Consider the following 24629-nt stretch of genomic DNA (forward strand, 5'->3'; position numbering starts at 1 on the left):
ACACAGTATATGTTAGGATAATATGTTAGGATAATATGTCAGGATAATATGTCAGGATAATATGTTAGGATAATATGTCAGGATAGTATGTTAGGATAGTTGATGTTAACGTTAATGTGTATGTATTAAAGGTATATTGTGCACCTGCCAAACTTTCTCTTGGCCTTCTCCAGAGCATTGAAGATGATCTCTGTTCCTCTTTTTTTTTGTGGACTCATTTCCTCTGCTCGCCCTAGAGCCGACAGGGCTGAGAGTGGTCGTTCCTGGACCGACACGAGGCTCTCAGGCTGGGGGGACGGGGGTGTGACTGGGGGGTCCACTGCTGGGGGAAGCGGGGTGTGAGAGGGAGGTGGAGAGGCAGAGGCCTCGACTACAACAGCATCATCCACTACTACAGACTCAGGTTCAGGTACAAGTTCAGGAGCTGGAGGTGGAGGTGGAGAGGGGGTAGGGTCAGCGGGTGGGGGTGGCCTGGCAATAGCAGGTCGACGTGGGGTGGCTATAGTGGGTGGTGGTAAGGTGGGGATAGCAGAGGGGTTAGGGGTGACTGGGGGAGTTGGTACCGGGCTGGGTAGGGCAGGAACAGGGGAAGGGGTAGGGGTGGGGGGAACCAATACAGAAAGGGTGGGGGCTGGGATGGTCTCAGCTGAGGTTTCTAACTCCAGGGTAAGGGGGGCAACAGGGATGGGCTCAACGATAGGAGGGTCGGGGATCATTGGAATGGGGATGGGGTCGGGTGGTGTAGCGACTGTAATGGTTTCAGCTGCTGGTGCAGGCATCAGGGTGGAGGGTAACAGCTCAGAGGGTAAGAGGGCATCTAGTACTGGGGCAGGTTTCGGGGCAAGGGGTAAGAGGGTAATGTGAGCTGCTGGGGCCGGTGGGATGAGGGCAGTTGGTGTGGGTATATTAGCATGGGGTGATGGGGTTCTGAAGGTTGTTAGAGCGATGAGAGGTTCAGGGCCAGCCATGTCTGGGCTGACTATGTCCAACATGGGGAGAGGAGGAAACTCATCTTTCCCTTTCTTCCCTGATTTCACAGGCTTCCCGATGCCCCGAAAACCCTTCTTCTTTACTGTTGCATATATGGGCGGTGGCGAAGCATCTTCCAGCTCGACACTACCCCCCTTAAACCCCCTAGGGGACAGCAGGGACACCTTCTTGTTCTTCATGACTCGGTCTGCCTCTGTCTTCTGTTTCTGGTCCAGCAGATCTTCTACATCCTCTTTCCCGCCATTCATCTCTCTATCTGCCTTTTCTTTGTCAGCCTCTGCCTTCTTTTTACCTAGTAATTTCACCTTCCCCTCATTCTTGTCTTTTCCCTTTACCTTCTTCTCCTTGAAGATGACTCGGGGTGCGATGTCACCCTTCCCCTGGAGGGAGGTGAGGAGGGAGGGTCGAGCTCCGGGCGTTAGGCTGCGTGAGTTGGAGGGTGTGTGTGATGTGGGGCTGAAGGAAGGAAGGGAGTTTGTTGGGCTTTGAGGAGGGGACAGGACTTTAGGTTTCACAGGAAGGGCAGGTTTGGTCCTTGGCTGCTTCAGCAGCACTTCCTCATCCTGGAACTTTGCCCTCAAGGACTTGAAGTCCAGATCTTCTTCCTGAGAGAGAGATAAAGGAGGGGAAGGGGTGAGATGGGTGGAAAACAGGTACCTCAGGAGAAAGGAATCATAATTGAATTTCAAATCACAGGTTATCTTTGAGCCCTTCCTAACTGTCCCACTCTCTTCTCTCTCTTCATAGTCTAAATCAACATAAGATAAAACAAACTAAGTGACAGGATCATCCAGTGTTCCTCCTAGATAACTTTCAAGGCGGAGTGCACAACTGCCATTGGCAACAAAAATGCCAATAGAAACCCAGTAGCCAGCTTTAGCATGAATCCCTCCTGTCCTGCTATACCACATCATATTTCTGCCATCCATACACACACACTGAGAGACAAATACAGAGATTTAAAATCAAATCAGAAGTTATTACAAAAAGTGCTGCCCTTACCTGCACTAAATAATGTGTCATTTATTAATATTCCTCTTAAGAGTCACAATTATGAAAACTTAGGACACTAAAGAGGCCTTTCTACTGACTCTGAAAATCACCCTGCTCATCTGTGTGAATGTTCCTTAGGCATGCTGCAAGGAGGCATGAGGACTGCAGATGTGGCCTGGGCAATAAATTGCAATGTCCGTACTGTGAGACGCCGAAGACAGCGCTACAGGGAGACAGGACGGACAGCTGATCGTCTTTGCAGTGGCAGACCACGTGTAACAACACCTGTATAGGATCGGTACATCCGAACATCACACCTGCAGGACAGGTACAGGATGGCAACAACAACTGCCCAAGTTACACCAGGAACACACAATCCCTCCATCAGTGCTCAGACTGTCCGCAATAGGCTGAGAGAGGCTGGACTTGAGGGCTTGTAGGCCTGTTGTAAGGCAGGTCCTCACCAGACATCACCGGCAACAACGTCGCCTATGGGCACAAACCCACCGTCGCTGGACCAGACAGGACTGGCAAAAAGTGCTCTTCACTGATGAGCAGCAGTTTTGTCTCACCACGGTTGATGGTCGGATTCACGTTTGTCGTCGAAGGAATGAGTGTTACACCGGGCCTGTACTCTGGAGCGGGATCGATTTAGAGGTGGAGGGTCCATCATGGTCTGGGGCGGTGTGTCACAGCATCATCGGACTGAACTTGTTGTCATTGCAGGCAATCTCAACGCTGCGCGTTACAGGGAAGACATCCTCCTCCCACATGTGGTACCCTTCCTACAGGCTCGTCCTGACATGACCCTCCAGCATGACAATGCCACCAGCCATACTGCTCGTTCTGTGCATGATTTCCTGCAAGACAGGAATGTCAGTGTTCTGCCATGGCCAGTGAAGAGCCCGGGTTTCAATCCCATTGAGCATGTCTGGGACCTGTTGGATCGGAGGATGAGGGCTAGGGCCATTCCCCCCAGAAATGTCCGGGAACTTGCAGTGCCTTGGTGGAAGAGTGGGGTAACATCTCACAGCAAGAACTGGCAAATCTGATGCAGTCCATGAGGAGGAGATGCACTGCAGTACTTAATGCAGCTGGTGGCCACACCAGATACTGACTGTTACTTTTGATTTTGACCCCCCCTTTGTTCAGGGACACATTATTCCATTTCTGTTAGTCACATGTCTGTGAAACTCGTTCAGTTTATGTCTCAGTTGTTGAATCTTGTTATGTTCATACAATTATTAACGCATGTTAAGTTTGCTGAAAATAAACGCAGTTGACAGTGAAAGGACGTTTATTTTTTTGCTGAGTTTATATCTGAGAGATCAGGATATTATTATTGTTAATCCCCCCGCCCCCAACTTTGGTGTTCTGAATAGCCTTAATTCGTATACAAGGTGTCAAAGCGTTCCACAGGGATGCTGGCCCATGTTGACTCCAATGCTCCCAACAGTGTCAAGTTGGCTGGATGTCCTTTTGCTGGTGGACCATTCCTGATACACACAGGACACTGTTGAGCATGAAAAACCCAGCAGCGTTGCAGTTCTTGACACAAACCGGTGCGCCTGGCACCTAATACCATACCCCGTTAAAAGGCACTTAAATATTTCATTTAGATTTTTTGTCACTGGCTTAAACACAATACTCCATAATGTTAAAGTGGAATAATGTTTTTTTTTTTTTTTTTTTCCAATTTAATAAAAAATGAAAAGCTGAAATGTCTTGAGTCAATACAGTTGAAGTCATGGTACCTTCAGGCATTTGAAAATTGCTCCCAAGGATTAACCTGACTTGTGGAGGTCTACAATGTTTTCGGAGGTGTTGGCTGACTTCTTTAGTTTTTTCCCTTGATGTCAAGCAAAGAGGCACTGAGTTTGAAGGTAGGCCTTGAAATTCATCCACAGGTACACCTCCAATTGACTGAAATTATGTCAATCAGAAGCTTCTAAAGCCATGACATAATTTTCTGGAATTTTCCAAGTTGTTTAAAGGCACAGTCAACTCTGTGCATGTAAACTTCTGACCCACTGGAATTGTGATACAGTGAATTATAAGTGAAATAAGCTGTCTGTAAACAATTGTTGGAAAAATTACTAGTGTCATGCACAAAGTAGATGCCCTAACCGACTTGCCAACAATTTGTGGTGGTTGAAAAACGAGTTTTAATGACTCCAACCTAAGTGTATGTAAACTTCACACTTCAACTGTAACTATTCAACCCCCTTGTTATGCCAAGCCTAAATACGTTCAGGAGTACAAATGTGCAAGTCACATATTAAGGTGCATGGACTCACTCGGTGTGCAATAATAGTGTTTAACAAGATTTCCTGTAAGGTCCCTCAGTCGAGCAGTGCATATCAAACAGAGATTCCTCCACAAAGACCAGGGAGATTTCCCAATGCCTCACAAAGAAGGGCATCTATTGGTAGATGGGTAAAAAAAAAGTAGACATTGAATATCCCTTTGAGCATGGTGAAGTTATTAATTACACTTTGGAGGGTGTATCAATACACCCAGCCACTACAAAGATACAAGCAAGGAAAGATTTTGCTTGTATTACAAGCAAAAAGCACCAGTGACTCGATCAATAAAAAAGTGGTCAGATGAAGCAGATGCTAAAGCCACAGGACTGTTTTGCTAGCACAGACTGGAATATGTTTTGGGATTCCTCCGATGGCATTGAGGAGTACACCACATCAGTCATTGTCTTCATCAATAAGTGCGTCGATGACGTCGTCCCCACAGTGACCATACGTACATACTCCAACCAGAAGCCATGGATTACAGGCAACATCTGCACTGAGCTAAAGGCTAGAGCTGCCGCTTTCAAGGAGCGGGACTCTAACCCGGAAGCTTATAAGAAATCTTGCTTTGCCCTCTGACAAACCATCAAACAGGCAACGCGTCATTACAGGACTAAGATCGAATTGTACCACACCGGCTCTGATGCTCGTCGGATGTGGCAGGGCTTGCAAATCATTACAGACTACAAATAAAGCACAGCCGAGAGCTGCCCAGTGACACGAGCCTACCAGATGAGCTAAACTGCTTCTATGCTCGCTTCGAGGCACATAACACTGAAACATGCATGAGAGCACCAGCTGTTCCGGAAGACTGTGTGATCACACTCCCCGCAGCCGACGTGAGTAAGACTTTTAAGCAGGTCAACATTCACAGGGCCAGACGGATTACCAGGGTGTATACTGCGAGCATGCGCTGACCAACTGGGAAGTGTCTTCACTGACATTTTCAACCTCTCCCTGTCCAAGTCTGTAATACCAACATGTTTTAAGCAGACCACCATAGTCCCTGTGCCCAAGAACACTAAGGTAACCTGCCTAAATAACTACCGACCCATAGCACATCTATAGCCATGAAGTGCTTTGAAAGGCTGGTCATAGCTCACATCAACACCATTATCCCAGAAACCTTAGACACACTCCAATTTGCATACTGCCCTAACAGATCCACAGATGATGCAATCTCTACTGCACTCAACACTGCCCTTTCCCACCTGGACAAAAGGAACACTTACAGTGGGGCAAAAAAGTATTTAGTCAGCCACCAATTGTGCAAGTTCTCCCACTTAAAAAGATGAGAGAGGCCTGTAATTTTCATCATAGGTACACTTCAACTATGACGGACAAAATGAGTAGAAAAAAAATCCAGAAAATCACATTGTAGGATTTTTTATGAATTTATTTGCAAATTATGGTGGAAAATAAGTATTTGGTCACCTACAAACAAGCAAGATCTCTGGCTCTCTCTGTAACTTCTTCTTTAAGAGGCTCCTCTGTCCTCCACTCGTTACCTGTATTAATGGCACCTGTTTGAACTTGTTATCAGTATAAAAGACACCTGTCCACAACCTCAAACAGTCATACTCCAAACTCCACTATGGCCAAGACCAAAGAGCTGTCAAAGGACACCAGAAACAAAATTGTAGACCTGCACCAGGCTGGGAAGACTGAATCTGCAATAGGTAAGCAGCTTGGTTTGAAGAAATCAACTGTGGGAGCAATTATTAGGAAATGGAAGACATACAAGACCACTGATAATCTCCCTTGATCTGGGGCTCCACGCAAGATCTCACCCCGTGGGGTCAAAATGATCACAAGAACGGTGAGCAAAAATCCCAGAACCACACGCGGGGGACCTAGTGAATGACCTGCAGAGAACTGGGACCAAAGTAACAAAGCCTACCATCAGTAACACACTACGCCGCCAGGGACTCAAATCCTGCAGCGCCAGATGTGTCCCCCTGCTTAAGCCAGTACATGTCCAGGCCCATCTGAAGTTTGCTAGAGAGCATTTGGATGATCCAGAAGAAGATTGGGAGAATGTCAGATGAAACCAAAATATAACTTTTTGGTAAAAACTCAACTCGTCGTGTTTGTAGGACAAAGAATGCTGAGTTGCATCCAAAGAACACCATACCTACTGTGAAGCATGGGGGTGGAAACATCATGCTCTGGGGCTGTTTTTCTGTAAAGGGACCAGGACGACTGATCCGTGTAAAGGAAAGAATGAATGGGGCCATGTATAGTGAGATTTTGAGTGAAAACCTCTTCCATCAGCAAGGGCATTGAAGATTAAACATAGCTGGGTCTTTCAGCATGACAATGATCCCAAACACACCGCCCGGGCAACGAAGGTGTGGCTTCGTAAGAAGCATTTCAAGGTCCTGGAGTGGCCTAGCCAGTCTCCAGATCTCAACCCCATAGAAAATCTTTGGAGGGAGTTGAAAGTCCGTGTTGTCGAGCAACAGCCCCAAAACATCACTGATCTAGAGGAGATCTGCATGGAGGAATGGGCCAAAATACCAGCAACAGTGTGTGAAAACCTTGTGAAGACTGACAGAAAACGTTTGACCTCTGTCATCACCAACAAAGGATATATAACAAAGTATTGAGATAAACTTTTGTTATTGACCAAATACTTATTTTCCACCATAATTTGCAAATAAATTCATTAAAAATCCTACAATTTAGCCCCACTGTATGTGAGAATGCTATTCATTGACTACAGCTCGGCGCACAACACCAACGTGCCCTCAAAGCTCATCACTAAGCTAAGGACCCTGGGACTAAACACCTCCCTCTGCAACTGGATCCTGGACTTCCTAATGGGCCGCTCCCAGGTCGTAAGGGTAGGTAACAACACATCCGCCACGCTGATCCTCAACACAGGGGCCCCTCAGGGTTGCTTGCTCAGTCCCCTCCTGTACTCCCTGTTCACTCATGACTGCACGGCCAGGCACGACTCCAACACCATCATTGAGTTTGCTGATGATACAACAGTCACCGACAACAACAAGTCAGCCTATAGGGAGGAGGTCAGAGACCTGGCCATGTGGTGCCAGGACAACAACCTCTCCCTCAGTGTGATCAAGACAAAAGAGATGATTGTGGACTACAGGAAAAAGAGGACCGAACACTCTCCCATTCTAGTCTCGCTTTTGTTATCTTAGTGCTGCTCTTTAATTACCTGTTACTTTTATTTCTTATTCGTATTTTCTTTTTTTTAAACTGCATTGTTGTAAGTAAGCACTTCACTGTAAGGTCTATTCCAAAACATGCATCCTGTTTGCAACAAGGCACAAAAGTAATACTGCAAAAACTGTGTCAAAGCAATTCACTTTTTGTCCTGAATACAAGGTGTTATGTTTGGGGCAAATCCATTACAACACATTACTGAGTACTTACCACTCTCTATATTTTCAAGCATTGTGGTGGCTGAATCATGTTATAGGTATGCTTGTAATCATTAAGGACTGGGGAGCTTTAAAGGATAAAAAATAAATGGAATGGAGCTAAGAACAGGCAAAATCCTAAAGGAAAACTTGCTTCAGTCTGCTTTCCACTAGACACTGGGAGATGAATTCCCCTTTCAGCAGGACAATAACCTAAAACAAAAGCCCAAATCTACACTGGAGTTTCTGAAAAGAATAATGGGCAAATGTTGAGCAATCCAGGTGTGGAAAGCTCTTAAAGACTTACCCAGAGAACTGTAATCGCTGCCAACGTTGCTTCTGCAAAGTATTGACTCGGGGGTGTGAGTACTTATGTAAATGATATATTTCTGTATTTCATTTTCAATACATTTACCAACATTTCTAAAAACATGTTTTCACTTTGTCATTATGGTGTGGTGTGTGTAGATGGGTGAGAAAACCATTTGTTTGAATTCTTTTGCAATTCTGTCTGTAACACAACAAAATGTGGAATAAGACAAGGCGTATGAATACTTTCTGAAGGCTCTGTACATCCATTCATCATTAAAACGGGCACGGGGCTACCTTCTGAATAGTCTTGCGAGGCTTGTGGGGGTCCCAGAGCAAAACAGCCAGACATATACATGTTCCTGAGAATCTCACCCAAACTGTTCAGAGACTACAGGCAGAAGTTGGCAGAAGTTGGCAGATCAGTGCTACTGAATTCAGACTAATCCCATGATGCTTGAGGGGGTCATAGAGTAAAACCGAGAACACCACCGTGTTCATGAGACTCTCATCATTCCATAGAGCATTCGTGTGTAGCTCAAACCGTTTATCTGGATGTCTCATTGTCTGACAAACCCTGCTGTAGCTCAGCCACCGTCCACCACAGATGTGGAAGGCCGCCATTGGCGGATGTGATGGTTTGAGACACAGCCCATGCAAAATAATAATAATGTATATCTCTAGTTTAAACAGACAGATTTTGATGGGCATTTTTTATTATGCCAATTAGCTTTCCCGCGGGGTCGCTGACATCGACTTTAGAAGGTAAACAATACAGCCATATCTAGTAATAAACCAGAGAGAAGAACCACCAACTAATAGTTGTTGAGACAAGAAGCATGGGCATCATGCCAACTCCCTATCTAACTATACAGTAATATAAAATGTAACAGTGGCACGGAACTCTATTCGTGAACCATGGTTACGTTATAACAGCACGGGGCTGTGTGTGTCCGCGAGAGAGAATGAGACGAGTCTTAGTACTGAAAGTGTAATAACACCAGATAAGGTTTACCTGGTCCATCGTGCGTAATTCAACCAGCAACAGACAGCTACGGGTAGCCTTGTTCCACCTCTATTCTCGCTTTATCCAGGTGGCAACTTCAGCCTCTCATTCTGGCTAGTTCCGTTAACGTCCTTACACCAAGCAGTTACACAAAACAGTCAACACAATAACTCGGAATAACTTTCTCCAGTGTCAACAGTCCAGGAGGCTACCGGCAAAAATGTTACTGTTCTCGCCTACTGACAGAGGATAAGACTGGTCTTACAGACCCTTACATTGAACTACTCTCTCTCCGCATGTGTTTCTTAGCTGGTTTGGTTCTAAGGATGGAAGTCAGGTTTGGAATTCTCTCTCCCACGCTCATAGAAATATTCACGCGCACATCGCAGAAACGGTCCGTCCAGTTAAACCGGTCCGGCGGTGTCGAGAGCTGAAGGCAGTTCAACGCAACGTGTACGATGCACCTTCTGACAGCTCTCATCCAACAGGAATGTTGTCCGGCATGCAGTGTGTGTCATTCCTCGTAGCTGGTTCCATAGAAGCGCGATTGTTTTCCAACCACAATGAAATAGGCCATTACAGTTGAGTCATATCACAAATGTTCGGGCAAAACAGGTAAATGACACGGCCGTGATAGCTTATATCCTATTGCTGTGTGTGCCTATGGCAGTGATATATGTAGACCTATGCCCATGTTGAAATAAGACAGCTCGAGGAGTCTGTCAGCATTCCAAGAACAGGTGTATTTCAACTGCATTCAGAAGACACAAGCCATACAAAGATACAGAAACACAGATGTAAATGGATTGTGTAAAAACGTGGACATAATAATAGGTTGTGTGTACTCAATATGGCTAGTTAGAGAAACATAGAGTACAGGTGTACTGTAGGATATTATTCATACAAGTAGTCTACTGAACCTTCATTAAAGCCATCCTGTGTCTATCAGGCAGGTGAGAGAAGACAAAGAGATTAGGCGCGCACACGTCACATGCGTAGTGATCACCCGGAACCAGCTGTCATTGGGATGTGTTTAATAGGAACTGTAATACATGGTGGAGATGTAAATCAACGGAAAATAAAAGTCCTCTAAAAATCCACTGTAGAATGCTGTTGTATTCATAAAGATAAAAAATAATGTGTCAATTTACATTAAGAAACCGCTATCTGAGGTAAGGTTAAAATATGTCTAGAAATGTTACGTAATCAAACAGCATTTTTTTCTCCCTTTTTAGTCCACTTCCTCATCTTCTTCTTCTATTGTCCAAACGTCGTTATTAATCAGTTGTCAGTCCAGAGAAGTCTAATAACACAGAGATTCTGGCCATAAAATAGGGAGTCATTGGCATCACAGTTGATGTAGTACTAGCAGAGACAGACGGACGGATAGACCGGCAGACAGACAGACATGGAGGCAGACAGCCGAGCAGGGCTGGGGGCTGATGACAGACATACAGCTGTAGGGAGTGTCCGGGGTGGTTGTGATGATGGGTAATGCTCCCGTCTCTCAGACGGAGAGATTATATGACGCACAGACAGGAGGATGGTATGACTGTACGAGGTTACAGGGCACATGGATATTGATCAACAAAGGACTGCAGTGTAGACGAGGTCTGATTTAGGGAAAGACACTCATAGGGTCATAGACCAAACAACGTCAGGGGTTGAGAGAGCAACAGAAACCTGGACAGACAGACAGACAGACAGACGGACGGACGGAGGAACGGACAGACAGACCGACAGACAGACAGACAGACAGACGGACGGACGGACGGACGGACGGACGGACGGACGGACGGACGGACGGACGGACGGACGGACAGACAGACGGACGGACGGACGGACGGACAGAGAAGATGTTGGTATTGCTTGATACCTTCTGGTAGCCTAACTGAAGCCTATTTTATGGCACAGAAGTCCTGCGGACAGAATGATCATTGTTGTTGTTGTTGTTATTATTATTATTATTATTTACAAAATGAGTTTGGCAAACCAACGATCAGGTCTCTTAAAGCCATGTGAATGTGCAACTCCAGTAGAGCTGACAGTAGAGCGTCTTGATGGATTTATAAAATAAAAACTCAATTTCCCCTTGTCTGTTTTAATCGATATTGTACAAAAGCTATTATAGAGAATGAGCAGTTCAATCACAGAATCAGTTTGGCAACATCCATCCGAAGGCGGAGGTGCCCGGTAATTTGGCAATGTTCGTCCATGCCAGGCGGTGCCCGTTAGGCTGGCAACATCCATGCCCCGCTGAGTCCATTCCCTCTGAAGTCTTCCCTCTGAATCTGTCTGAGAAGAGACATTTGGCAAAACACTGTGTCGGTGTGTGTGTGTGTGTGTGTGTGTGTGTGTGAGTAGCTCCCAGAGAGTCTGTTTCTGCATAGTCATCCAGCAGACGCTCACATGAAGGTGAAACACCCAAACAGCCAATCAGATGCCAAGATCCCAATAAACTGGCTAATCAAAAATAAGGATCCAGGCATGCCATTCCGGCCTCGTCCCACAGGATCCACTCGCTACAGACACTCATTTGGTCCATGTCTGATAACACTGTGTGAGTTAGGAAGGGAGACAACACTTGGCCCAGTCCCCTTTTGGCAGCATAGTCTCTAGCAACGTTTGATGGAGGGAGAGAGAGAGAGAGAGACGGAGAGATGAATGAATGAAAAGAGAGTAGAGGGAGTAGATGGAGCGTTCTATCCTTTGTTAGAGGGGTGGCCAGGCTGCTGCTTGAGAGGAGTAACACACACACACACACATCGGGTTGGTTGGTCAGCGTTGGTTGGTCAGTCCAGTGTCCAGTGTTCACTGTGTCTCTTTATTTCTTCCCTTTGTTGACCTGGGCATAGAGAGGATCCTTCCCCTGCAGACAGAGAGAGAGGAGACACTGTTAGCATGTTAGCAGTAGCATGACCCACTTGGTCTGAACTAGACCTGGGTTTCAAATACTTTATTTGTGCCTGTTTGAGCTTGTCTGGCTCATCAAACCAGTAAAAAAGTCCCAAAACCGCAAACTCTACCCATGTGGCACTCCAGGTAGACTCAAACAAACACTCAAAGTACAAGTACTTGGACCCGAGTCGGGCCTGAACCCAGGTCCCCTTCTGTCGACATACTCCTTAGTCTCAAATCCCAGTTTCAACACATTCAGTTCCTGTTGTCAACACCAGAGGGCAGTAGCACCCTGCTACAGACACGCTGCTGGGTCGAGTGTATTGTTTTATGCATAGATAGAGTGTTAGTGATGGATGAAATCTATACAGTTACATATAGGGGTGTTCGCATTGATGATATATCGTATCGTATTGTTTTAGCAATATCGCAATATAACTTTTGCTCTAGTCGGTTGTACCTGCACCAAAACTCCAGTATTTTTCCTTCATAGCTTGTTCTCCATCTTCTTTTTAAAAAGGGAGCCAATTTGTTTTCAGCACTTTTATTGCCACGATTGATAAAAACGGGTTTTCTCATGGCTCTCTCTTGTCCCTCTGCAGCAGACATGTGGTGAACAATACTTTTGGAATCGCATTAAAATCACAGTATTGAATCGCAATACATACAGAATTGTGATAATCGAGAGAATCACAATACATATCGTATCGGCACCTAAGTATATATCATGAGGTCCCTGGAAATTCCCAGCCCTATAGTGTGTGTGTGTGTGTGTGTGTGTGTGTGTGTGTGTCTGTGTGTGTGTGTCTGTGTGTGTGTGTGTGTGTGTGTGTGTGTGTGTGTGTGTGTGTGTGTGTGTGTGTGTGTGTGTGTGTGTGTGTGTGTGTGTGTCTGTGTGTGTGTGTCTGTGTGTGTGTGTGTGTGTGTGTGTGTGTGTGTGTGTGTGTGTGTGTGTGTGTGTGTGTGTGTGTGTGTGTGTGTGTGTGTGTGTGTGTCTGTGTGTGTGTGTGTGTGTGTGTGTGTGTGTGTGTGTGTGTGTGTGTGTCTGTGTGTGTCTGTGTGTGTGTGTGTGTGTGTGTGTGTGTGTGTGTGTGTGTGTGTGTGTGTGTGTGTGTGTGTGTGTGTGTGTGTGTGTGTGACTGGGAGACTCGTTATTATGACTCAAGTCTGTCTCCCTCCTACAGCAGTGTGCGTGTGTGTGTGTGTGTGTGTGTGTGTGTGTGTGTGTGTGTGTGTGTGTGTGTGTGTGTGTGTGTGTGTGTGTGTGTGTGTGTGTGTGTGTGTGTGTGTGTGTGTGTGTGTGTACGGGAGTGCATGTGAAAGTGTGTACGTGCGTGCATGCGTGGTGTGTAGGAGACTTGAAGGGGAGAACATATCCCAGCAGGTCTGATGGCTGTCTGCAGAGTAGTGATTGGGTTTAGGATTCTTCATGGGTTTTAATTCATGCAAATGAATAGCAGCCTGTCATTAGTGGCGGCAGCCCAGTATTAGTGATGAAAACACTGTCATTACATAGTTCCCTGTGTGTGGGCCTGACTGACACCCTTATCCTTACACACAATGTTCTATATAAGCAGATTCATTGTGTCAGAGATCATGTAAAGCCACTGCCAGTGGTGGAAAGTCTCTCAATGCAAAACATTCTGTTAACCTGAAAGGCAGTCTAGGATATATACATTTTTACATCCCATTATATACCATATATTATAAACTGGGTGGTTCAAGCCCTGAATGCTGATTGGCTGACAGCCGTGGTATATCAGACCGTATACCACTGGTATGACAAAACATTGATTTGTACTGCTTTAATTCCGTTGTTAACCGGTTTGATAATAGCAATAAGGCACTGCGATGCGTCGTGCCTAAGAACAGCCCTTAGCCGTGGTATATTGGCCATATACCACACCTCCTCGGGCCTTATTGCTTCATTATACTAGGGCTGTGACGATACCAGTATCGCAATATTTCTTTCATGGCAAAGATGTAGCTATGCATGACAAACAGAACACAACATCATGACAGCATGGCCATGCACATTAAGGAAGTCATCCGATTGTTTTAAAGACACACACTGCAGTAATACTCACATACCTCTGGTGGCTATAGGGAGAGCAAACACAGATACACAACAACAACACACACACACAGGTGCAGAACCACACAACACAACCACAGGCAGTCAGACACATCATGCCATCATCAGAGCAAGCAGCAGGCAGGATGAGAGAGAAGGGAGAGAGAGATACAAAGGGAAGACTAGAGAGAGAGACAGAGAGTAGAGCGGATGAATAGAGGATCAGAAAAGGTGTGCTTGGAACAGGCAGGCTGACAGCAAGCAGAGCAAGGAGGCAGGAGAAGGTGGAGGAGAAGGAGGCAGGAGAGGAAGGAGGCAGGAGAAGGAGGCAGGAGAAGGAGGCAGGAGAAGGAGGCAGGAGAGGAAGGAGGCAGGAGAAGGAGGAGGAGAAGGAGGTAGGAGAAGGAGGCAGGAGAGGAAGGAGGCAGGAGAAGGAGGCAGGAGAGGAAGGAGGCAGGAGAGGAAGGAGGCAGGAGAAGGAGGCAGGAGAAGGAGGCAGGAGAAGGAGGCAGGAGAGGAAGGAGGCAGGAGAAGGAGGCAGGAGAAGGAGGCAGGAGAAGGTGGAGGAGAGGAAGGAGGCAGGAGAAGGAGGCAGGAGAAGGAGGCAGGAGAAGGAGGCAGGAGAAGGAGGCAGGAGAGGAAGGAGGCAGGAGAAGGAGGAGGAGAGGAAGGAGGCAGGAGAAGGAGGAGGAGAGGCAGGAGGCAGGAGAAGGAGGAGGAGAGGAAGGAGGCAGGAGAAGGAGGCAGGAGAAGGAGGAGGAGAGGCAGGAGGCAGGAGAAGGTGGAGGAGAGGAAGGAGGCAGGAGAAGGAGGCAGGAGAAGGAGGCAGGAGAAGGAGGAGGAGAGGCAGGAGGCAGGAGAAGGAGGAGGAGAGGAAGGAGGAGGAGAGGCAGGAGGCAGGAGAGGAAGGAGGAGGAGAGGCAGGAGGCAGGAGAAGGAGGAGGAGAGGAAGGAGGCAGGAGAAGGAGGGGGAGGGGGAGAAGAAGGAGGATAGATACCTACCCAGCACCCAGCCAGCATCTATCTAGCTGTTGGCAGGTGGACTGGTCTGGGCTGGACTAGAACCTGCTGTCTCACTGGGACATGGAGACCCAGACCCACACGCCTGGAGAAAGGGATGGAGGGGAGGGGAGGAGAGGAGAAAGAAGAGCAGGGAAGTAAGGGAAGAAAGAAAAAGAGAAAAAGTTGTAGGTGAAATCAGGATAAGAAAATAGGAGAATACAGGCAGCAAAGGGACAGAGTAGCAGTGTACTAAAGGACAGAAAGAATGGATACACCCACACACACTGAGCTGTTCTAAAAGTCCCCTCTATTGATTCGTGAAACATTTCTGCTCTTTACACTAACTCCCTCACCACAGAGTGGGAGGCTGCTTCTCACTATCTTCCTCTCTCTGTTCCTCTCTCTCTCCCCTCTCTCTCCCCCTCTCTCTCTCTCTCTCTTATTTGAGTTTTGTTCCATAGTAATATGGAAAAATATCTAGATCCCCCCAGGTTCAGCTGAGTTACCCCTCTGTCAGAGAGAGAGAGAGGAGAGGGGGATACATAGGAATAAACAGTCAACAGAATCAATGGTAGAAAGCATAGCCTCCAATTCAGTTCTCTCTCTCTCTCTCTCTCTCTCTCTCTCTCTCTCTCTCTCTCTCTCTCTCTCTCTCTCTCTCTCTCTCTCTCTCTCTCTCTCTCTCTCTCTCTCTCTCTCTCTCTCTCTCTCTCTCTCTCTCTCTCTCTCTCTCTCTCTCTCTCTCTCTCTCTCTCTCTCTCTCTCTCTCTCTCTCTCTCTCTCTCTCTCTCTCTCTCTCTCTCTCTCTCTCTCTCTCTCTCTCTCTCTCTCTCTCTCTCTCTCTCTTGGTGAATAATAAATATTAATTGCCCTAGAAAACCCTAGACCCTTCATGAGAATAACAACATAGCCAATCAGAGAGAATTATTACCTTAATGCCCCACTGTGCTGATGCAAAGCCTATTCATCAACAGATCTAAATACACACACACAATCAGAGAGAATTATTACCTCCGGCTGATGCACACACACACACACACACACACACACACACACACACACACACACACACACACACACACACACACACACACACACACACACACACACACACACACACAGTCACTCACCGCATCCTCCTCTCCACTGCGACTGGGGGAGCCCTCCACCTCGCCGAACGAGTCATCTGTGGGGGGGTCGGTGGCGTCTGTGGGAGGGTCACTGATGTGGTCAATGTGGTCACTAACGTGTGACAGCGACGATTTAGATGGAGAACTCTGTCTGGGGGCCGGGGTCGGAGCTGGGGGAGGAGAGGGGGACAACGACGGTCTCTCTTTAGTTTTATTGATGATGATGATGATGATGATGATGATGATGATAGCTAAAAGATGAATTGCAACGACACATACAATAAAACAAATGACAATTGATCAACTGAGATACAGAAAGTAAACAAGACTGGGAGTGGAGGCAAACATGGAGTTGGAATGGTCTGAGGGCTGGAGGGAAGTTCCAAACAGAAAGTCCTCTCATATACAACCAGCCAGGTGGAGGTACATACGTGAGTTAGTGGAGGGCGTGGTGGAGGTGACAGGAGTGAGGTTGAGCTGAGAGATGTCAAAGTCGTCACAGTCGTCTGTATCGGTGACGGTCCCCACGCGGCTGAAATAGGAACTGAAGGCCTCTGAGGTCCCTGCTAGACTTTGGTGCTGGTCCCCCATCTTAGCAGGCATGGCAGGGGGCTTCGCTAGCTGGAAGTCCTGAAACATCTCCTACAGAGAGAGTAGAAGATGTTAAAGACACACTATGTAAGACGTATAGAGCTCGTGTGTCGTGGCCAGGCCCTTACTCCAAATGTGACTTGACTCTCCGTTGATTTGTTTGGTCGAAATAAAATCACTGGAATAAAATGATCCTACCTTGCTCATCTTCTGCCGCTGCCTCTCTGCATGCTGTGGACTGGAGGCTGACGAGGGGGCGGGGTTCGAGGCAGCGCCGGCAGATGATAGGCCGTCGCAGGGTTGATTGACTGGGAGGAACATGGCAGGCAGAGACCCTGGCTGGGTTGGGAGGTAGGCTGTAGCAGGGAACCCTAGACACAGGAAAATACACTTTACTGTGTGCGTGTGCGTGCGTGTGCGCGTGCGCATGCATCCCTGTGTGTGTGCGTGCATGTATGTATGTGCATGCGTGTGTGTGTGCGTGCATACGTACATGTATGTGTCTGTGTGCATATACCTGCTCCAGTCATGGCGGCCCACTGCTGCTGTGTAGCAGGGAAGAGGTTGGCCTGGCCCCAGATGAGTGGCTGGCCTCCAGGCAGGACCTGGGCCACAGGGAGGGACTGACCCAGGGGGGACGGGACCCCGAACAGAGGACCTGCCTGGGCTGCAAACGCCTGCTGGGACCACACATGACCTGGAGGTACCGCTCCCATCGTCACATAACCTAGACACAGAGAGGAGAGGAGAGAGTTGAACTCATGCACAAACACACACGCACAAACACACATAAACACACACACACAGAGTACCCCATGTACCACCTCAGCAGTGACCGAATTTAGCCTGTGGTTGATGTTGTGTCTTAATGGTTCTGCTGAACTATGATCATTACATCCACGATGAGCATCAGTCATATCATGTACAGATCTATTCAGACCGTCACACAGACTCATGAAAATGTACAGATTCATAGCTGTTCCAGCTCTGCTCCAAAGAGGACAGCAGAGGACAGAAGACGAGAGGAGAAGAGAGGGGAGAGGAGAGAAGAAGAGAGGAGAAGAGAGGGGAGAGGAAGGGAGAGGAAAGAAGAAGAGAGGAGAAGAGAGGGGAGAGGAGCGGAAGGGAGAGGAGAGAAGAAAAGAGGAGAAGAGAGGAGAGAGGAAGGGAGAGGGGAGAAGAAGAGAGGAGAAGAGAGGGGAGAGGAAGGGAGAGGAGAGAAGAAGAGAGGAGAAGAGATGGGAGAGTAAGGGAGAGGAGAGAAGAAGAGAGGAGAAGAGATGAGAGACGAAGGGAGAGGAGAGAAGAAGAGAGGAGAAGAGAGAGGAGAGGAAGGGAGAGGAGAGAAGAAGAAAGAGAAGAGAAGAGAGGGGAGAGGAAGGGAGAGGACAGAAAAAGAGAGGGGAGAGGAAGGGAGAAGAGAGAAGAAGAGAGGGGAGAGGAAGGGAGAGGAGAGAATAAGAGAGGAGAAGAGAGGGGAGAGGAAGGGAGAGGAGAGAAGAAGAGAGGAGAAGAGAGGGGAGAGGAAGGGAGAGGAGAGAAGAAGAGAGGAGAAGAGAGGGGAGAGGAAGGGAGAGGAGAGAATAAGAGAGGAGGAGAGAGGGGAGAGGAAGGGAGAGGAGAGAAGAAGAGAGGAGGAGAGAGGGGAGAGGAAGGGAGAGGAAAGAAGAAGAGAGGAGGAGAGAGGGGAGAGGAAGGGAGAGGACAGAAGAAGAGAGGAGGAGAGAGGGGAGAGGAAGGGAGAGGAGAGAAGAAGAGAGGAGGAGAGAGGGGAGAGGAAGGGAGAGGACAGAAGAGGAGAGGAGGAGAGAGGGGAGAGGAAGGGAGAGGAGAGAAGAAGAGAGGAGGAGAGAGGGGAGAGGAAGGGAGAGGAGAGAAGAAGAGAGGAGGAGAGAGGGGAGAGGAAGGGAGAGGACAGAAGAAGAGAGGGGAGAGGAAGGGAGAGGAGAGAAGAAGAGAGGAGAAGAGAGGGTAGAGGAAGGGAGAGGACAGAAGAAGAGAGGAGGAGAGAGGGGAGAGGAAGGGAGAGGAGAGAAGAAGAGAGGGGAGAGGAAGGGAGAGGAAGGGAGAGGACAGAAGAAGAGAGGGGAGAGGAGGAGAGGAGGAGAGGAAGGGAGAGGACAGAAGAAGAGAGGGGAGAGGAAGAGAGAGGACAGAAGAAGAGAGGAGAAGAGAGCGGAGCGTTCTTACCTGAGGGTACGGAGGCGGGGTTGAAGGGGGTGAAGAGTTCGGTTGTGGGCTGCAGGCCCAGAGAGGGGTCCAGGGTGTTGGCTGGAGAGGCAGGGGTCTGAGGGAAGAGAGGAGAATGGGGAGGAACAGGTGAAAACTACTTTCCACCTTCCGGGGAGCTAAACAGACACACAGACACGCAAAACAGTGGTCTAACTACGCCTTGATCAGATGTCGGGAGTGAGCGAGGGGGGTGTACTCACCGAGGGGGAGTAGATGTCCGGGAGTGTGGAGATGTCTCCAAAGAGCTCTAATTGGTTGATATTCTGCCAATCAGAAAGAGAGTTCACACCTGTCAGACGTCAAGCTACAATAGAAAAGTCAGTGTTGCATGTCCCAACACACGTGCAACACGCGTCACAAAAATACAGAACACACAACATGCCAGACGCGACCTGGTACCTACCTCTGGCGGCCACAGTGACGTCATCAAACTGCACCACAGGGTGATGATATCATGAATGAATGGAGTGATATGATTGGTGGAGGCAACATACAGTACCTACCTGATCCAAATTACCCTAATCCACAGTATCTCTTGTCCCTTAACTTCAATCTCTCTATACATGTCTCTCTACATTTCATATCTCTATATATGTCTCTCTACATTTCATATATCTCTATACATGTCTCTCTACATTTCATATCTCTATATATATGTCTCTTTCCATTTCATATCTCTCTATATATGTCTCTCTACATTTCATATCTCTATATATATATGTCTCTTTCCATTTCATATCTCTCTATATATGTCTCTCTACATTTCATATCTCTATATATATGTCTCTCTACATTTCATATCTCTCTATATATGTCTCTTTCCATTTCATATCTCTCTATATATGTTTCTCTACATTTCATATCTCTCTATATATGTCTCTCTACATTTCATATCTCTCTATATATGTCTCTCTACATTTCATATCTCTATATATATATGTCTCTTTCCATTTCATATCTCTCTATATATGTCTCTCTACATTTCATATCTCTATATATATATGTCTCTCTACATTTCATATCTCTCTATATATGTTTCTCTACATTTCATATGTCTCTATATATGTCTCTCTACATTTCATATCTCTATATATATGTCTCTTTCCATTTCATATCTCTCTATATATGTCTCTCTACATTTCATATCTCTCTATTCATGTCTCTCTACATTTCATATCTCTCTATATATGTTTCTCTACATTTCATATCTCTCTATATATGTCTCTCTACATTTCATATCTCTATATATGTCTCTCTACATTTCATATCTCTCTATACATGTCTCTCTACATTCCATATCTCTCTATACATGTCTCTCTACATTTCATATCTCTCTATATATGTCTCTCTACATTTCATATCTCTCTATACATGGCTCTTTCCATATCTCTATATATATGTCTCTCTAACATTTCATATATCTCTATATATGTCTCTCTACATTTCATATCTCTCTATATATGTCTCTCCATTTCATATCTCTCTATACGTGTCTCTCTACATTTCATATCTCTCTATATATGTCTCTCTACATTTCATATCTCTCTATATATGTCTCTCCATTTCATATCTCTCTATACATGTCTCTCTCCATTTCATATCTCTCTATACGTGTCTCTCTACATTTCATATCTCTATACATGTCTCTCTACATTTCATATCTCTCTATATATGTCTCTCTCCATTCCATATCTCTCTATATATGTCTCTCTACATTTCATATCTCTCTATACATGTCTCTCTACATTTCATATCTCTCTATATATGTCTCTCTCCATTCCATATCTCTCTATATATGTCTCTCTACATTTCATATCTCTCTATACATGTCTCTCTACATTTCATATCTCTCTATATATGTCTCTCTCCATTCCATATCTCTCTATATATGTCTCTCCATTCCATATCTCTCTATATATGTCTCTCTCCATTCCATATCTCTCTATACATGTCTCTCTCCATTTCAAATCTCTATACATGTCTCTCTCCATTCCATATCTCTCTATACATGTCTCTCTACATTTCATATCTCTATATATACATGTCTCTCTACATTCCATATCTCTCTATACATGTCTCTCTCCATTTCATATCTCTCTATACGTGTCTCTCTACATTCCATATCTCTCTATACATGTCTCTCTACATTTCATATCTCTCTATATATGTCTCTCTCCATTCCATATCTCTCTATATATGTCTCTCTCCATTCCATATCTCTCTATACATGTCTCTCTCCATTTCATATCTCTCTATACATGTCTCTCTACATTTCATATCTCTCTATACATGTCTCTCTCCATTTCATATCTCTCTATACATGTCTCTCTCCATTTCATATCTCTCTATACATGTCTCTCTCCATTTCATATCTCTCTATACATGTCTCTCTACATTTCATATCTCTCTATATATGTCTCTCTCCATTCCATATCTCTCTATATATGTCTCTCTCCATTCCATATCTCTCTATACATGTCTCTCTCCATTTCATATCTCTCTATACATGTCTCTCTCCATTTCATATCTCTCTATACATGTCTCTCTACATTTCATATCTCTCTATATATGTCTCTCTCCATTTCATATCTCTCTATACATGTCTCTCTCCATTTCATATCTCTCTATACATGTCTCTCTCCATTTCATATCTCTCTATACATGTCTCTCTACATTTCATATCTCTCTATATATGTCTCTCTCCATTCCATATCTCTCTATATATGTCTCTCTCCATTCCATATCTCTCTATATATGTCTCTCTCCATTCCATATCTCTCTATATATGTCTCTCTCCATTCCATATCTCTCTATATATGTCTCTCTCCATTCCATATCTCTCTATATATGTCTCTCTCCATTCCATATCTCTCTATACATGTCTCTCTCCATTTCATATCTCTCTATACATGTCTCTCTCCATTTCATATCTCTCTATACATGTCTCTCTACATTTCATATCTCTCTATATATGTCTCTCTCCATTCCATATCTCTCTATATATGTCTCTCTCCATTCCATATCTCTCTATATATGTCTCTCTCCATTCCATATCTCTCTATATATGTCTCTCTCCATTCCATATCTCTCTATATATGTCTCTCTCCATTCCATATCTCTCTATATATGTCTCTCCATTCCATATCTCTCTATATATGTCTCTCTCCATTCCATATCTCTCTATATATGTCTCTCTCCATTACTTTTCTCTCTAACATCGCTCATCACATTCTTTCTAGCATTAATACAGTATTTAGCCCTGTGGAGCCCAGAGAAAAAAGGAGACTATTTTTAGTTGTTAAAGATGTGAGGCTTTACATGGTCAGAGATTAGCATAAATCAGAGATACGGCCAATCAGAGCCATATATATAGAGCTAGATCTATCTCCAGCATTCTGCTGTTCAGGGCTCTGGGGATCATGTCTGCACAGACGCTTCTTAGAATATCTGCTTTCTGGCTCCACAAGTTAAACTGATAGGTCACACAGACCATGGCACTCTTATTATATTCTAAAGCGTATAGTGTGTGTGTTCTATCTATCAGATAATGGATCACAAAGAGCGTGTCGTTTCTAGCCATACGGCTGAATGCTGTATTTCTGCTGTTAGTGAGAGAGGAGGAGATATGTACATACTGTTACTGATAGAAAGACAACACTCACAGTATGAGGGAGATACATTACCCTGTCTTTCTTTCAACCCTGAACTTACTGACATCTATGGCTAATAGTTTTAGTCTGAATACTGAGCTGTGTATATCCTGTGTGTTATTACTGGGCTGTGAGGAGTACTGAGCTGAGTATATCCTGTGTGTTATTAATGGGCTGTGAGGAGTACTGAGCTGAGTATATCCTGTGTGTTATTAATGAGCTGTGAGGAGTACTGAGCTGAGTATATCCTGTGTGTTATTAATGAGCTGTGAGGAGTAGAATAATAGCGAACTATGAAATAACACATATGGAATCATGTAGTAACCAAAAGTGTTAAACAAATCAAAATATATTTTATATTTGAGCTTTTTCAAAGTAGCCACCCTTTGCCTTGATGACAGCTTTGCACACTCTTGGCATTCTCTCATCCAGCTTCACCTGGAATACATTTCAATTAACAGTTGTGCCTTGTTAAAAGTACATTTGTGGAATTTCTTTCTTTCTTAATGCATTTGAGCCAATCAGTTGTGCTGTGACAAGGTAGGGTGGTATACAGAACCTGCCCATCATTACACACACCTGTCACCATCGTTACGCGCATCAGCGCTTCATTGGACTCACCTGGATTCCATCACTTTATTGATTGCCTCCTCTTTATCTGTCTATTCCTCAGTTTAATCCCCGTGTCAGCATTAATGTCGTTCTGTTTCCCTCGTCCAGACGCTGTCCATGTTTTGTTTCATTTCTGTTATTAATAAAATAAACTCCCTGTACTTGCTTCTCGTCTCCCAGCGTCTGTCCTCACACCGCCACAGGAAAGGAAGACCCAGTTACCTCTGCTGCAGAGGATAAGTTCATTAGAGTTACCAGCCTCAGAAATTGCAGCCCAAATAAATGCTTCACAGAGTTCAAGTAACAGACACATCTCAACATCAACTGTTCAGAGGAGACTACGTGAATCAGGCCTTCATGGTCATATTGCTGTAAAGAAACCACTACTAAAAGACACGAATAACAAGAAGAGACTTGCTTGGGCCAAGAAACACAAGCAATGGACATTTGACTGGTGGAAGTCTGTCCTTTGGTCTGATGAGTCCAAATTTGAGATTTTTGGTTCCAACCGCTGTGTCTTTGTGAGATGCAGAGTAGGTGAACGGATGACCTGCACATGTGTGGTTCCCACTGTGAAGCATGGAGGAGGTGGTGTGATGGTGTGGGGTGCTTTGCTGGTGACACTGTCAGTGATTTATTTAGAATTCAAGGCACACTTAACCAGCATGGCTACCTCAGCATTCTGCAGTGATGCGCCATCCCATCTGGTTTGTGCTTAGTGGGACCATAATTTGTTTTTCAACAGGACAATGACCCAACACACCGCCAGGCTGTGTAAGGGCTATTTGATCAAGAAGTAGAGTGATGGAGTGCTGCATCAGATGACCTGACATCCACAATCACCCGATCTCAAACCAATCCAGATGGTTTGGGATAAGTTGGACTGCAGAGTGAAGAAAAAGCAGCCAACAAGTGCTTAGCATATGTGGGAACTCCATCAAGACGGTTGGAAAAGCATTCCAGGTGAAGCTGGTTGAGAGAATGCCAAGAGTGTGCAAAGCTGTCATCAAGGCAAAGGGTTGCTACTTTGAAGAATCTCAAATGTAAAATATACTTTGATTTGTTTAACACTTTTTTTGGTGAGTAGGTGTGTCCAAACTTTTGACTGGTTCTGTATTCGGATTACTTTCAGTTAGTGTGGGTAGATTTATTTCCACTATCACTTGCCCTTATAACCCTGGTTGCACCCAGATAGTTGTACATGAAGACTATAGAGTTGAGAAGGCTAGTCCTTCATAATGCACCTTACCTGTGGAGTCCATACACTGTCCATATCCATGAGATCTATCAGAGACTGTTGTTGTGGCTGTTGTGGCTGTTGTTGTGGCTGTTGTTGTTGTTGTTGGTGACCATTTTGAGCATTCTGCACAGTCAAATGAGATGGAGGATGGCGGGATGAGATAGAAACACAGACACAGAAATGATGTAATCACACACTCAGACATAA

The 24629-nt window shown here is 45.5% G+C and overlaps 2 protein-coding genes across 33 annotated transcripts in view; both read right to left on the reverse strand.

The window, feature by feature from the left end:
* Positions 1-9992, reverse strand: part of LOC118371673 (protein PRRC2C) — a 44107-nt gene extending 34115 nt beyond the window's left edge. For 2 of the 3 annotated variants that reach the window (XM_035757227.2, XM_035757226.2), the window contains exons 1-2: positions 9914-9992; positions 145-1595 (exon numbers count right to left, since the gene is read on the reverse strand). In XM_035757227.2, the coding sequence (XP_035613120.1) occupies positions 145-1595; positions 9914-9928 (1466 nt within the window). In that variant the 5' untranslated portion in view covers positions 9929-9992. Of the gene's footprint in view, positions 1-144; positions 1596-9002; positions 9450-9913 lie in introns of those variants that run through there. The other variant, XM_035757228.2, reaches the window with a different exon arrangement.
* An 18-nt stretch (positions 9993-10010) lies between these two features.
* The window catches only part of LOC118371672 (disabled homolog 1-like), a 114722-nt gene continuing 100103 nt past the window's right edge, over positions 10011-24629 (reverse strand). For 22 of the 30 annotated variants that reach the window (XM_052480340.1, XM_052480339.1, XM_052480337.1 and 19 more), the window contains 9 exons: positions 24432-24545; positions 19121-19183; positions 18879-18975; positions 17206-17415; positions 16887-17059; positions 16529-16739; positions 16098-16267; positions 14968-15070; positions 10011-11862 (listed from right to left, as the gene is read on the reverse strand). In XM_052480340.1, the coding sequence (XP_052336300.1) occupies positions 14990-15070; positions 16098-16267; positions 16529-16739; positions 16887-17059; positions 17206-17415; positions 18879-18975; positions 19121-19183; positions 24432-24545 (1119 nt within the window). In that variant the 3' untranslated portion in view covers positions 10011-11862; positions 14968-14989. The remainder of the gene's footprint in view (positions 11863-14967; positions 15071-16097; positions 16268-16528; positions 16740-16886; positions 17060-17205; positions 17416-18878; positions 18976-19120; positions 19184-24431; positions 24546-24629) is intronic. The other 8 variants (XM_052480353.1, XM_052480348.1, XM_052480352.1 and 5 more) reach the window with 2 other exon arrangements.

This window comes from Oncorhynchus keta, chromosome 26 (genome assembly GCF_023373465.1).
Source record: "Oncorhynchus keta strain PuntledgeMale-10-30-2019 chromosome 26, Oket_V2, whole genome shotgun sequence".
NCBI classification, from domain to species: Eukaryota; Metazoa; Chordata; class Actinopteri; order Salmoniformes; family Salmonidae; genus Oncorhynchus; species Oncorhynchus keta.